Source organism: Anabrus simplex, chromosome 1 (assembly GCF_040414725.1).
Source record: "Anabrus simplex isolate iqAnaSimp1 chromosome 1, ASM4041472v1, whole genome shotgun sequence".
Taxonomy (NCBI): Eukaryota; Metazoa; Arthropoda; class Insecta; order Orthoptera; family Tettigoniidae; genus Anabrus; species Anabrus simplex.
This window is the reverse complement of record NC_090265.1, coordinates 1,138,731,559-1,138,747,826: the sequence shown is the minus strand read 5'-3', so window position 1 is coordinate 1,138,747,826 and position 16,268 is coordinate 1,138,731,559. Positions and strand designations below refer to the sequence as shown.

Genomic DNA, 16,268 nt, shown 5'->3' with positions numbered 1-16,268 from the left:
CAACCGTAGTTCACTTCCGAGGAGCCGGGACAAAGTCATCGCGAAAAGGAATGTTCTCTGTAGTTTGTCTTGTTTCACGTGACCTGAAACTAGACCCCTGCCATTTTAGGTCCTACCTGACGAGCGCTAAGTCAACAACCTGCCCAGTTAATTTGAAAATTTATCATGGGATGAACGACTGGTGCAGTCATAGACGAAAATCATCTTACTCCGACACAATATCTGACACTTGTCATTTCAAGAGTTCGACTACTAATACGCACTAATGGTAACTCACATTTCCACACATGAGGACCTTTTCGAATTTCGTGTTCTTACCGAGTGAGTTAGCTGCGCGATTTGAATCACGTATGGGATTGTCAGATTAAAACTAGAAAGGACACTTTGTGGATATCATGTTTTTTTTTCTGGTTGCCGATACTGCAGGGTTAGTAGCAGTTCAGGTCCTCCACCACCATCACTACGATGTTCATAATGTTAGAAATGTGAAATTTAGCATCATTGTGTCAGCGTTCAATCTATTACTAATACCCATTTGCAGATATTTCATTATTGAAAATATTCTCTCATTCTACATTGGAGTTTGAAATGGGAACATTTTAAGAGGCTATTATTATGTAATGTCTGAAGCTTAAATTAGAAATGCTCCTTGAAAATGAGTTAATACGTTTCTTTATCAGATTTTAAAAACTGAAGTTTTACGGATGAAGAGGGGAATCCCAGTGGCTACTATGAGGTGCAACATTGCTAAATCTCCGTAACTGAGGAGTTACTATTGGATGACGATGGAAAATACTTTATCTGTTCCTTAATACTAATTTGTTACGAAATCTTGCTCGGCTTTATTAAATATCGAACAATTATTGTGAAAACACATAACCGAGGACAAAACTCCTCCGACTGTTGTACGAAGGATAACTTGAGCAACTCTTGTCACATAGCTGTGAGCTTGCTTTTGAGACAACTCCACTGTCGGCTGAACTGTTCTATTGCGACATTCCTCCATTGCTGCCAGCCCTGAAGTTTTCTGTGGTTTCCTATTTTCACGCAAGGCAAATAGTGGAGCTGTACGTTAATTAAGGCCACGGTGCTTCCTTCCTATTCCTAATTCTATCCTATCCCATTGTCGCTGTAAGACTCGTCTGTGTCGGTGCGTCGTATAAAACCCGCCACGACAGATTCATCTCACCTCATACCCGGCCCCGTAGAGAAACGGGACAAGGGTTGGACAAACAAACATTATTGTTGTTTTTATTATTGTTATCCTACTTCCACGGTTTTCAGAGACGCCGAGATGTCGGAAATTTTGTTCCGTAGAGTTGATCTACATGCCTGTAAATCTATGGACTCGAGGGCAGCATATTTGAGTACCTTTTAGTATAATTTAGTATATCGGGATCGAACCTACCAAATCGGGCTCGGAAAGCGTGCACTCTACCATCTATGCGACTCAGCCCGATCCTCTCACCGGAGAACTTTTATAAGATTGGTTATGACTGCAGAGAAACGTCTGAATACGATACATAGTATCCGAGTGATCTGCCCCGAATTTCCAATTTGCCTTGTTGGAAGCACTTCGTTAGCCCTGCATTCTAGAGGTACACTGTTGTCCGCAGTAGAGTGACGTAACGCAAGTCATCTGCGCGCCTTCCGGCCTGGGATGAGCTCAATCAGGGGGACCAATGCTGCCAGACTAGTGCAATTTCCTAACTGCACACAGGCCAAAAATATTTGTTTTAAATAAGAGAACGAAAACATTTGAGTGGATGTTGCTTCCTCGCTCCGCTCTTGTTTCCTGCTTAGCGTTTGCCCTTATTTCCTTATTCATTTCCTAGCATCTTGACTGTAAGCTGCTTACCCCTGCAGATGAGCAAGAGGGACTGTGGCGGACAGGCGCGGAATCCTTTAAGATTTAACACATCGCACTTTTGTTTGCTGGAACCTCTCACCATATCAGGTAGCTGTATTTTAATTTCTAAACTAACTAGTGGCCTGTCACAGCAATAGCTGCGAACTTATTTCTTGTCTCATTGCTTTGCCAACATTATGATAATGGTGTAGCGTATGGGTTAGTTAGCAAAATGTTGGAGAGTCTTTCAATTGTCTCTGGATTAAGAGAGGAATTTATAGATTTTTCACAACGAATTATGTTCGCAAGACTTCAGTCTATCACAAAGCTGACCGTATAATGTTCGGCAGTTTAGTAGGCAGTAAATCTGAAATGCACCTATGAATCATCCCTTGAATCTTAAAACAATGCAGACTTATACTGGATTGTGCCTACGGTTAGCAGAGAACGATGCAAAGGACATTGTAGTATTATTCTGCCTTATATGCTTCATGAAATCATAATCATGTAGCGTCATACCTCTTAAGTACGCCTTTCACTTGAGGTTATGAAAAGTAAACCAAACCATTGTGGCAACACGAATTAAAATGTCCATTTATCATTTCCACAACGAAATATCGTGCTTGGCAGTGCATACAGTTTGCATTTAATAACCCTTTTTGTTTGTCCAATCCTTGTCCTGTTTCTCTATGGGGTCGGGTATGAGGTGAGATGAATCTTTCATGGAGGGTTTTTATAACCGGATGCCCTTCCTGACGTCAGCCTCATCAGAGGAGTTAATTAGATGAAATGAACAAGGCCCCACATCGCTGGTTGCGCAGAAGCGTGTGACTGGGGATATATCCATGAGCGTACGGCCATGTTGTGGGCGCTCCTCAGCTTCACGAGGAGATCGTTATGGAATTCAAGCATTAATTTACATTTCGCACGTATGAAAACACCCGCCCTAGTAAGTTAATGACAGCCTACACCGACTACCGTGTATACATGCAATAATTATGCATAATATCAAGGCTGTGGTGATATTAAAAGATACTTCTGTATAAAAACTTAGAAGAAACCTTTACGAGACTGAATAAAAAGATTGAAGAACGCACTAGTGCAAAAATAAATATATATAAACTAACACACACTTAAATTTCAGTCTCCGAAAACAGGAACATGTCGGTATATAGGCCTAGCTTTAACTGAAAAATGATCATGTAACTCAGTTTAATATAAGAGGTCATGTTGTAACTGATTTGTTTTAACATTCGGAACAGATACATGTAATTGATACCTAGGCTCTACACTTTAGCTTTATTGAAAATACGAAGACAATGGATCTGAGGGCTGGTTCGATTTCCACTCAGTCTACGTGATTACAATTGCGGAGCTATCTGACGGTGAGAGAACGGCCGAGAGGATTCATCGTGCTGACCACATGACTCCTCGCATTCTGCAGGCCTTCAGGCTGAGCAGCAGTCGCTTGGTAGGCCATGGCCTTTCGAGCCTGTTGTGCCACGGGGTTTGGTTTGGATATGAAATAACGTAATTGGATGAGTAGAAGTTAAATGATCATTTCTGTGTGATTTGGATTTGGGTAAATGCTGCCCGACATTCGTTACTGCCTCTATTGTGTACTTCTTAAAATGAAATGAATGTCTAGGGTTAGTTTGAGTTTCTCTGAGTGGTTTAGGCTTAAGTAAGAATGTTATGATTTAAGATGTAAATCCTTCCTCAAAATATTATCTTCTTAAATACCTGTATTACTGCTTTTACAAACTCAATCTGAATTAACATTATCTGAGCACAAATAAAAATTGAAAGTGCGTTCTAATTTTTCTCTAATATGAACATCATGATTTACACAAGAAAGAAAATACAGAAAATGAAATTAGCACTTGCAAAAATATTAATATGATAGTTGAACAGTTATTTTGATTAGCGTTTTCTAATGCAGGCTGGGATTGGCAAGATTGTGATGAGCTTTATTTAGACTTTGTATTGTCAGATATTTCTGGAATAGCGTATTAACAACTGTATTCTTTTATTATAAAGCAAGTGTGAAAAAATGGAGAACTTAAGACAAACGATAATAAATCATTTTTCAGATCATCTATATATATATATAAAGTAACTTGTCTTGACTGACTGACTGACTGACTGACTGACTGACTGACTGACTGACTGACTGACTGACCTGACTGACTGACTGATTCACCATCGCAGAGCCAAAACTACTGGACATAAAGAAATGAAATTTTGGGGATATATTCATATTAACATGTAGGTGCTCGCTAAGAGAGGATGTTTGGATATTCCCCCGCGGCCGGATGAGATTCCAACTACGCACGACTGAAATACATTGATTCACTTAAAGCGTTACTATAAGTACAAGAGTAGCCCGATATTTACGAAATATTGAATTCCTTATGATAGAACTATGTACATGCATATCATGACATAATTGTTTCACATTACCTTTGTAATTTAGTTTCGTGTGATAGAGTTCGAAGCACTCTTCGAGACAGAGACCCACGTCACACTCCAGGCAGCAGTACACCGACGTCGTCATTTTGCCGTGTTTTGAACACACGATACAACGTCTCTAAGGTTTGTATTTCTCACCCTTGGGTGATAATTTCATGATAAAATGTCTTTCCTGCAACCTTGGAACTGTATTATCTGATGCGCGCCGGCCTTGAACATTTCGTTCCCCGTCCGAGCGAGCTTATTTTATAAACAAACCTTCCTCCAGCTGAACCCGATAAGATAGGCCTAACTGTTCAGTGTTTGTCCCTGTGACTTGTCTGGATATTATTAGGCAATTTAAGAATCCGAATTCACTGTTGAAAACTTCCCTTTGACATGTATAATTATCAATAGTCTCGTACACGAAATTTCCAAGTACTGGTTCCTCCTCATCGTCACTCATCATTTATCACTGCATACGCCACAGCCGCATCATTTATTTCATTATCGCTGCTGCTAATACTGTCACTACTACTTCCGACTAAACTTTCATCTGAATTATACAATACTAGCTGATGTACCCGTGCTTCGCTACGGGATTCTCAGAAAGACTGACTGTGTGGTTTTCCTACCTGAAATCAACATAGGTCATTACAAAAACGTAAGTATGAATATAGCGATTGAAAGCAATGCTATCATATAAAATACTTGATCAAGTGGAAAGCCGCACGTTTTATCACTTTTAACGAACAGTGCTGCGGTTAGATTGCGGTGCCAATCTAATAGTCCAAAGTTCCAGAGCTGGAATGACCAGGCCGCAGATTGCCATGAACACTCATATGTCATTCCGCTAAATATGCACACTGTTCATTCCAATCAGTGCCTCAGAGTAGGGATTGAATACCCCCAATGCTATGCTGATCCAGTGTGTTACGTACAAGTAGTATCAGAAAATTTATAAACGAGGGGAATGGCATGCTAAAGAAGAATGTTATCTAACTCCCCAGCTACTATCCATCATTATTCAGGCAGGCTGTTACACTCTGTCCGACTGGGCGAGTTGACCGTGTGGTTAGCGGTGCGCAGCTGTGAGCTTGTATCCGAGAGATAGTAGATTCGAACCCCATTGTCGGCAGCGCTGAAGATGGTATTCCGTGGTTTCCCACATTCACACCAGTCAAATGCTGGGCCTGTACCTTAATTAAGGCCTAAGGCACTCCTAGCCCTTTCCTATCCCATCGTCGCCTAAAACCTATCTATGTCGGTGCGACGGATAAAAAAAAAAATACTCTGTACGCAGCAGTAATCCTATCTACCGGAGATGAGGGGCAACAGAAGACACAAAGCACATCACGACAAACAATGGTCAATGTAATGTTATTGTTGATCAATGTTATGATCTTTCTATATTGTAGGCCTACACATTTAGTTTTCTTTCGACTCTGTGATTTGTAAAATATTTTATACCGTAAACTGTAGTTTCTTATTCTCCGACTTTACATATCTATTTTCATTAAATACTGTTTACCGATTTTCTCGTTACTCGCCGCTGAAATGGACTTAGTAACAAAAATCCAAATTCATTAATATCTTGATCATAGCCAGTACGGTAACAATGTATAAGACATGAATAATAGGAAATTTAATACTAACCTTAGTTATCTAGCATTCATCGACTACACTTCTAATAAGAAATATTTGTGAATAAAATAATTTACAGCCTAGACTATAGCGACTTATTTCCTGACTTTGCATACCGATTATCATCAAGATAGGACTACTAATAACAACAATATTTGAGAAGTTAAATTTTAGGCTTTCCCCTAAACTACCATTTTTCTCAGCGTGAATACAATTATTGATAGCCTAGATTGTAGCAATTTATTCCCCAACTTTTTCTTTAAAATACGACCACTAATAACATAAAGTTGAGAATTCAATTTTAGGCCTTCCCCTAAACTACCATTTCACTCAGCGTGAGTAAAATGATTTATAGCCTAGATTGTAGAGGCTCATCTCCCGACTTCACATACCGATTTTCATTAAATTCTCTTCGACCGTTTTCTCGTGATGCGTGTACATACAGACAGAAATTACGGAAAAGTAAAAAGTGCATTTTCTTGTTACTATGGACATGATCGATACAGAAATACCATTCTTTTCAAATTCTGAGCAATGTACAGACAAAACTCTTACTTTATACCCAAGCACATTACTGTCAGTCAAACCACGGCTGAGCGCGGCACGTCACACGGACTGATGAAGCTGCAGCGAGACCGAAAGCAGCAGGACGAAACTGAATGAGGGGAATAACATTCATTACGAAACAAACCAACTCGATACATATTTCAGATAAAAGGTCGAGACATTGTCTTTCAAGCGACAACTGAACAACTGGTTCTCGTATCGTATGACAGAAAGCAGCACTAACTGATGCCTACACAGAGCGCTCGTGGAGAGTTACGAAAATATTACAAGCGGAGAAATAAAGACAATATAATAAATAATTCGCACTCTCAATGTACAAATAGAGCAAAGAACATCACGCGAAAAGACAAACTTCTCCGATCATTTCTTTATTTTATTACGTGGGAAAGAATGAAGCATACAGGCTTTAAAAAAGCAGAGATTACTAGTGCTCAGACTTACTTGACAAATACTTACCCCTGCAAAAACAACTATATTTTAACGATCTTCATTCTTATTTTACAACACTGATAAACCCCAAAGTTTCTTCTTGGAAACAAAGCAATTTGCAAATCCATAACTCCAAAACTCTTCGCGCTATAGCCGTAAATGCGAAACCATGTATGGGTCTATACCACGTATAGAGGTCGGCGGCTACGGAATAAAAGAGGGTGTATAGGCTACAACGTATAGAGGTCGGCGCTGAGGGGTTAAGGGGGTGAAATTTTAACATGCGTATATCTATATCTCAAAACTTTAAAGTTTACAGGTGTAAAAATCGGTATTTAGAATCTTCTTTAAAAATAAGGAAACACGTATTTTTTTGTTTTCGGAAAACCCCAATAGGAGGGGCGAAAAAGGGGTTGAATGCCTTTAATGAGGATACCTATATCTCAGAAACTGAGAATATTATAGACCTGAAAGTTGGTATTTGGGATCTCCTTTAAAAATAAAGAAACACGTATATTTTTTTTTTGTTTGTTTCTCGAAAATCCACTTAACGGGAGGGTGAAAAGGGGGGGGGGGTGAATTTTTAAAATGAGTGTATCTATATCTCAAAACTTTGAAAGTTTACAGACTTAAAAATTTGTGATTAGAATCTCCTTTAAAAATAAAGAAACAGGTACTTTTCTGTTTTCAGGAAATCCCAATAGGAGGGGTGAAAAAGGGGTTGAATGCCTTTAATGAGGATAATCATACCTCAGAAACTGAAGATACTACGGAACTGAAAATTGGTATTTGGGATCTCCTTTGAAAATGAAGTAACATGTATTTTTTTGTTTTTGGAAAATCCAATTAATCGGGGGTGACAGGGGGGGGGTAAATTTTTAAAATGAGTGTATCTATATCTCAAAACTTTTAAAGTTTACAGATGTAAAAATTGGTATTTAGAATCTCCTTGAAAAGTAAAGAGACACACGTATTTTTTGTTTTTGGAAAATCCCAATAGGAAGGGAGAAAAAGGGCGAAAAAAGGGTTGAATGCCTTTAATGAGGATACTTATATCTTAGAAACTGAAGGTATTACAGACCTGAAACTTGGTATTTGGGATCTCCTTCAAAAATAAAAAAAAACACGAAGTTTTTGTTTGTAGAAAATCCAATTAATGGGGGATGACAGGGGGGGTGTGAATTTTTAAAATGAGTGTATCTATATCTGAAAACTTTTAAAGTGTACAGATGTAAAAATTGGCATTTAGATCCAATTTAAAAATAAACACATTTTTTTGTTTTCGGACCCCATAGGAGGGGTGAAAATTGGGTTGAATGCCTTAAATGGGGATATTTATATCTTAGAAACTGAAGATATTACAGACCTGAAAGTTGGTATTTGGGATCTCCTTTGAAAATAAAGGAATACGTATTTTTTGTTTTCAAAAATCCACCTAAGGGGGGAGGGAAATTGAAAAATTAGTTGAATTATTTGTATGAGGTTACTGTTATCTCAAAAATGAAAGATTTTTCAGACTTGAAAATTGGTATTTCTAATCTGGTTTAAAATTAAAGAAACACGTATTCTCGGAAATACCAATGAAAGGGGGTGGGGGGGGGGGGGGTGAAAGAATTGAAACATTAATTGAATTAATTGTATGAGGATACTTGCCTCCAATCGAAACTAAAGATGTTATAGACTTGAAAATTGAAGCGTTTCGGGGGGGAAATCATCTTGGGGGGAGTTGAATTCCTTTTATGAGGAGGCGTATCTCAAAAACTGAAGATGTTAGAGTCGTGATAATTGGTATTTAGAAGATTCTTTTACTGTTAAGAAAGCAAGTATTTTAACGGGAAATTCACTTAAGGGGGGAGTGTGAAAGGAACATAAGGAAACACGCCTTCTTTTTTGGGGGGGGGGTAAATATATTTACGGCGGTGGGGTGAAAACAGGAGTTGAGACCAATTGATTTTACTGTTCATAATGTACTAATTCTGATCATTAATCTTTCCTGGGTTCGTTTTCAAGACATATCTTTTCCTTTGGAGAGCATAAAGTTGGATAACAGTAGATTCTCCTGGCATATAAATAAAAATGTAAACACATTTGAAATAAACGATAGGAATGAAATTGACCGTGCAATTGTTCACCTCTGTAATAAGGCCAATAATGCACGGAAGTATATCATTCGTGCACTTGCCTTCGCGTGACGATGGTGCTGGTCACATTGTCAGCAATGACAATGGCTGCAGATGTAATTTACCGCCAAGTAGCGGTCTTGCATTTTGCTGTGGGTTCCAGCCCATCAATAATAATAATAATATTATAATAATAATAATAATAATAATAATAATAATGTTCTGGACCGTCGTCAAATGTGCGGACCACGCTGGAAACGGACCCTGGCCGGGTAATGGCTACGAATGCAGTCCGGCCGCGGGTTCAGTACCGCCAATGCACCCAAGACGACACCACGCCGGATCTCCTCAAGGATTTGATCCATATTATAAATGCTTACAGGGAAAGTAGGCAAAGATTTAGGGACCCAACTGACCGCGTGGAATACCTGGACCTAGCCCGGGAAGTACGAAATTGATTGCTGGATAGAAAGATTGAAAAACGGGAGTATCTTTGCCATAATCTTTCATAAAACGAGTCATATCGCAAATTTCGGAGAATTATATATAAAACGTTTAGCATTCAGTTAAAATTTCAATATAATACCGTAGCGAAGCATGGGTATCTTGCTAGTTGATAATATAATATGAAGCAGTACCTTACCCTAATATTAAAAGCTTTATCAATCATATCTTACGGATTCTAGGTCCAGGTTTATCAAGTGTGTAATACCCGTACACAGTTTGTATGAAAAATATGTACTTTTTTTTCTTTTCATAACACCTGTTTAGTTCGAAACAATTACCCCCGATGAATTGGAAAAAGAAGAATAAAAAGCCTAAACATTCTAAATTTCATGTCCATGCGTTCTCTGAATCAACCACCCTATAATATGTTTAGTTTTCCATTATGGTAATTGAAAGTTATTCTATAACAGTTCAATTTCTACTCACATGTGAAAAGAATTTACCAGATCACTTCTAATAGCAGTATGTATAAATGAAGGCTGCACACGAATTCACCCTCGTGAATGTCTTTCCATTCCACACGTAAGGCCTAACTTTAAGTCTAATATTGCCGACCAATTTAACTACCGTAATGTATCAGCTCCCACATTCCTTGAATATATTTGACAATATATTATCACTCCGTCACATATAATACTAACAGATACACTAACAGGCTAATATAAATCGAAAACATGCAAGGGACTGTAAACATTACCACGTGCTGGTCATGCATTCGAAACTGAAGGGCCCACAACATGGCGATGCGCGAAAGTGTTCAATATTCCGCATAATATCAGCGCGCTCTACGAGTCTAGATAAGTAATGTTAGTCTTTGGAAATGAATGACGTGATATATGGTAGTAGGAAGGGAGAGGGTGAAACCCGGTGCCGGGACATAGCCTACTACTGTCGAATAGCACGAAGGGGTCTGCTCAAGGTTTAACGTCACCATTTGACGGACGATTCGCCATCAACAGTGTCATATGCCTTCACTCCACTGCAATTTAATCCAGACTTAATCTAGTGGTTAGAAATTGTATAACACCATCTCCCCTACCCTGCCGGCCAACATCCTGATGGTGAAATTTTTGTCGACCAACGGGACTCGAACCGGCTAACCACGGTGTCAGACCGTTTAGACTTCAACGCCTTAACAATCATGGCCTCCAGGCGGGCTTTTCATTTAATAACCCTACACTGAATAATTCAATGTTAGTTTCATAATAAAGGAATTTTTGAAATATTGAATATCCTGAAATGGATTTCTTTCTGTTTCTCGCTCATTAGAACCAACATGAAGCAACAGCTAACATTCTGGCATTAACTTAATTTCACAGAGCCATCTTTCGGACTAACATAGAAAGATCTGCATAGATAACTTTCACAGAACTCTCTATCGGGCTGGCCTAGAAAGATCAGCGGAGACAACTGTCATGGACCTAAGCATCGTGTTATTCGAATAAATTGCCTGTTTTAAAGGACTTTATGAAATAAATATTTTTCTTGTAATCCTGAGGATTATGTGTGTGCACTTTTTTAAAATGCTATTTATTTTACACACTTATTGCTTTTCACACCGGTTTTTGATGCCTCGTTAGTTGATTCATTTATTGCCGCCATTTGAGACCTGGTGGAACTATTATTCTGAGTACGAATTAACTGAGAAATAGTAGCAGTGACGTCGGGTAGTATTGAAAATATAATTTTCTAGGCGTGATTTTGAAGTCGCAACTCATTAAAACTACACGACTCGATATTTGCTATTTAAAGCAACGAAGAATATATCCAGGTATTTATTATGGTGCTTTTATTCTATGCGCAGTATTATGTATTGTTGGTTGCACGTGGTCTTAGTTTATATTCTTTGGGTGATTTAATGCTCTATTACGACATTCCTCCATTGTTTGGAGCCCTGAAGATGGTTTTTTGTGGCTTCCCATTTTCACACCAGGCTATACCTTAATAAGAGACTATGGCCCTGGCCAGTTCCATTGTATCATCGCCATAAGACCTCTCCGAGTCAATGCGACGGGCCGTGTACGCTTCACGGTTCAGGCCTCTAGCCGTTAGCTTGCACTCGGGGGACGATGGTTTCGAACCCCTCTGTCACTTGTCCTGAAGATGGTTTCCTGTCCATATTCATAACAGGTAAATGCTTGTGCTGTATCTTCATTAAGCCCTCAGTCGCTTTCTCCCCAATCTTACATCTGCCCTATCCCAACGTTGCTATGAGTCGGTGCGACGGAAATCCAATAGCAATAGATACATAAATAACATTTAAAAAACCTTGTAGCGATGGAAGGTGAGAATTCGATTTGGCGGATTGGACATCGAGAGCTATAATTATAATACATTCTACCGCTTAGCATCTAATGCATACATGATAATTCGTTCACTTGCCGACTGAATGAATGGCAGGTTGTGGGTAGGTCTTGGGAAGTTGACGGTTTCAATCCCCACTCAATCCAGTGGTTTAGGAACCCCCAAGGGATAAAATTCCAGCACGTTGGCATCTCCGAGAACCGTAAAAGTTTTCAGTGGGACGTAAAACCATTATTATTATTATTATTATTATTATTATTATTATTATTATTGGTACGGGGTTTCCGTGGTTTACAGAGGTGAGAGAAGGTGCGGGCATGAATGGGCGGATGTACGAAAATCGAAAGATTGATTTAAAACTCTAAAATTGGCAGTTTTATTTCTTTCCTTGATCTTTCTTTTTCTTTTCAAATCCTAAATATTTACTCTTGGCTGAGCAAATAACAATAGACCAGAAACGAGGCTAGCTGGTAATCTAGCCTGACGAAATTAGAAAAACAAATATTTACAACATGAGCTTGAAGCTCCCAATTTACAGAATTTAAACGAGCGCAACTGCTCCCTTTCAATCAATAGTGCAGAAGACGGATCTCCCAATAGCTTTTACATCAATAGGAAGAGCGTTATTGCTCTATCAATTTATACTTAGGAATCTATTTTCAAAAACTTCCAGGCCCATCAAAGGCCCGACCTACATTTTACAAAATCAAACTGTATTCACCGTCTTAAATGCTCAACAGTCTGATATCTTTACCATGAAAAGACTGAAATAGAGTTTAACAGGGGTAGCGAGTACCCATTCTACAAGGCCTTTGGTAAAAACAAAAGGTTAAAGTTACTGGCCCAAAAATCAAATTGATGAGTAGGCGGACACTTGCACGCCTTAAATTTTACATTAGATGCATAAAACCCTATTTGGGCTTGTGGCTAACCCTATACTACGGAGGTGACTAGATGGAGAAAAATAGTTAAGTTGCAGAGATTACAAGATAGAAAATGTTACAAAGGCATAGTCACCTCTAAATCAAGTTAAGAAGGAATAGGAGAGGGTATCTCACTCTCTATTCCCTGATTTCGGATAAGTTCTTTCGACTAGTTTGAAATTACACTTAGAGTTTGAAATTTGCATTTTAGAAAATACAGTTACATCACTAAAGATTTGAAACCTTCCCCTCGAGCTAGCTTTAAAAGTCTATCAGATTTTAATTAGGATCTGCCATTACCTTGAGCTGGTGGATCTCTCGAAGATGGACGAGGCGCCCCCGCCTCCTTTATAAACACACTCTAGATCAGGGCCTCTCAAACGCCCAAAATCTCACGCGTGCAAACTGAGGCGCAGGGGTCCTGTGCAGTGCATAGGTTCCACTCGGCTCGGACCAGCGCGTCGTTTCGGGGCGACTCGGCTAAGCTCGGCTCATCTTGGTTCGGATATGGAGCGCTACGGAGCAAGTGAGGAAGAGGGAGACAGGTGCAGCGAGCGAGGCAGGCGTGGGGAAAGAGAGAGACAGCGCTATTGCTCCAAATCGGGAAGTGGGGGTCTGTACTCCGGTCAAGCAAGCGAAGTCCTCTTTTGCACCGCGCAATGCACTGGTGCATGCACCCTTAGAGGCCCTTCTCTAGACAGGAGCGATCACTAAGACAACCTGGTCCGAAAATGTGCCAGCTTTTATAGCCGAGGGGAAAGTTCCAGAAAACTCTGGGCTAAGGCGCTGACATACCCCCAGTTCTTATTGGATAATCAAATAAATACGAAAATGTTCTCATTGGTGAGTGAGTGAATGAATGTACAAAATTTTTCATTGGCCGACATCTTAAGTGGGGGGGGGGGGGAAGAGATACAGTAGAAATGTTGACAACATTAGCACACAAAAAACAAAGAATAAACATTTCAGTTTTGGAAACTTTTACATACAAAATTACTCTAGAATTTTAATAGTTCATCTTCACACCATAGGGCATAACATGAGTTTATAGTAGCGACATCTGTAGAGAAATGTCCAAACTTCTAGTACTAGATGTTGAAAGTTTTATATTTAAGATGGCATTTCTAAGGCACTTAATTTCAATGTCCGGAGGAGCGGGTGTACCTCCGGTACAATAATAATAATAATAATAATAATAATAATAATAATAATAATAATAATAATAATAATAATAATTAATATAATTATAATATAATTATAATTATATATTATTATTGCCCTTCTTGGGAGCTTACAGATAAGGATAAAACATTTTTTTAGTATGGTGACAAACTGAACTGGAAATACTGCGATAAACATACGTACATCGGGCTCCTGTCCCCTTATCGTTCAAGGAACACTGCCAGAAAGCCAAGCAGGATAAATGTGCGAAGAGACAGCATAATCTGCAAACTGGGGCACAAGAGCCTGGCACCTTCATTCATTATCTCAGTTGCTGAGTATGCACCTCATATTGGAATGAACTGGTACATTCCAATCATGTGGAGGTAGGTGTCAGTAAACCTGAGCACATCACTACGGGCTGTTTGAAACCAACTCCCTTCTGATTATTTCTCCTCCGTAGGCTTGGAGAACTTTAGTAGTTTTATAACATATGAAGGAGACAACAGATCCACACCATCCTGTGTTTGGGCATCAGATGCAGACTTGAGTCTAGTAAGAGATACTGAAAACAGTCATTCCGCTTATTGTCGACCCAAAGACACGGATAAGTCAAATTTGACTACAGCAAGTACCCACCAACTGCCAGAGCTCAGAAGAGAATTGGCATTTGGTTCACAACTTCCTTACGTTGTTAGAGGAAATCGTAGATGGGTGCCATCGAAAATTCTGATTTGGACAAACTTGGGCACGATACTAAGTAAATTGAGCGAGTTGGCCGTGCGGTTAGGGGTTCGAACCCTACTGTCGGCAGTCTGAAGATGATTTTCCTTGTGTTCTCATTTTTACACCAGGCAAATGCTGGCTGGGGCTGTACCATAATTGAGGCTACGGCCGATTTCTTCCCACTCCTAGTCATTTCCTGTCCCATTGTCGCCATAAGACCTACCTGTGTCGGTGCGACGTAAAGCCAATTACAAGATACTAAGCAATAGGCCTACATGCTATTAATTGTATTGACGGCTCCGCGGTCTAGGAGTTACAAACATGCCTCCTACACGGAGGCTTGTGTTCGATTCACGGCGTGTTATTTTTATCTGGATTCGACGTCAGTTTCGTGGTTCGCTCAATCTATGTGAGAAAAACTGAGAGCTGTTTGACGGTGAGGTGGCGTCCCCTGCCCAGAAAGCCAAGATTAACGGCCGAGCGGATTCGTCGCACTGACCACGCGTCCTATTTTACTGTGCAGTCCTTCGAGTTGAGTAGCGGTCGCTTGGTAGGCCAAGGCGCGCTAGGGCTATAGCACCGGTGGTGGTGGTGCGGGGTATAATTACGTTATTAAAATGCACTACACTTTTGGAAACCATTAATAAATATTTTTTTTCAGTTGAAATGCCGTTTTGCTTCGCTATTTTAAGGATTTATATTGTTTTAATGTTCGTCTCAACTAAGTAAAGTGAACGTTGTATCTAACATCTGGCTTCCGTCGGTTATTATTTCTGTTTTATACGCTGTGAACAGGTGGCATGAATTTTGTTGTTATTGTTTGGTCTTTGTAGAGTTCCGTACAGTTTAGGTAAAATGGTATTTAAAAGCTTTGTGTATATTTAAGTTATTTTAGTTAAATGCAGATGTTAGTACTCAACTCGGTGCGTCTGACAGACAGAATGTGTTAGTATAGATGCATATTGTAGGATTATGTTCTTTGCACTGTTAGTTGTGAAAATTATTATTTTTGTTTGGATATACTTATCACCTTGGTATTTTGTTGCAGAAAACCTCTGCCCATGCAGCGCTGCAGATGGGCTCTGCGCTCTCTGGAAATACCTGTCATTTTGATGTTTTGTTCCAGAACGCCTCTGCCCAAGCAGCGCTGCAAGCGGCGTCTGCGTTGTCGGGTCAGAATGAGACCCAGGGTGGTCCGAACACTGTATTACGTGTGATCGTCGAACACATGGTGTATCCTGTCACACTGGACGTTCTCTGTCAGGTAAAGTTCTCATTTTCTTATTTTTAACTTCTGATAGCTATTTTTACATGTTTGTGTTCAATAATTATGTGGATGATGGAGATGGGATTATTTTAAAAGACAAAACAACAGGGTTTCCAAACCTTCTTAAAGAATTTACAAACTACCTGAAAAAGAAAACATATACTAACAGAATTATCTGGAAAAGAAACAAATTAATTACAATAGCTGGCTAGTCCAGCTGGACTCACGCCAACGATAGAGTACAGGTATATCGCAACAGCTCGCTTTCTATGCTGGAGAGAAATTAAGACTTCATTAAGATAAGCTTCAAATTTCTAGTT

At 39.5% G+C, this 16,268-nt stretch overlaps 1 protein-coding gene across 14 annotated transcripts in view; it reads left to right on the top strand.

Annotated features, from left to right (window-relative positions):
- Positions 1-16,268, top strand: part of heph (polypyrimidine tract-binding protein 1 heph) — a 1,355,684-nt gene that overhangs the window by 1,173,938 nt on the left and 165,478 nt on the right. For 12 of the 14 annotated variants that reach the window (XM_067137387.2, XM_067137377.2, XM_067137386.2 and 9 more), the window contains one exon: positions 15,730-15,945. In XM_067137387.2, the coding sequence (XP_066993488.1) occupies positions 15,730-15,945 (216 nt within the window). The remainder of the gene's footprint in view (positions 1-15,729; positions 15,946-16,268) is intronic. The other 2 variants (XM_067137384.2, XM_067137390.2) reach the window with 1 other exon arrangement.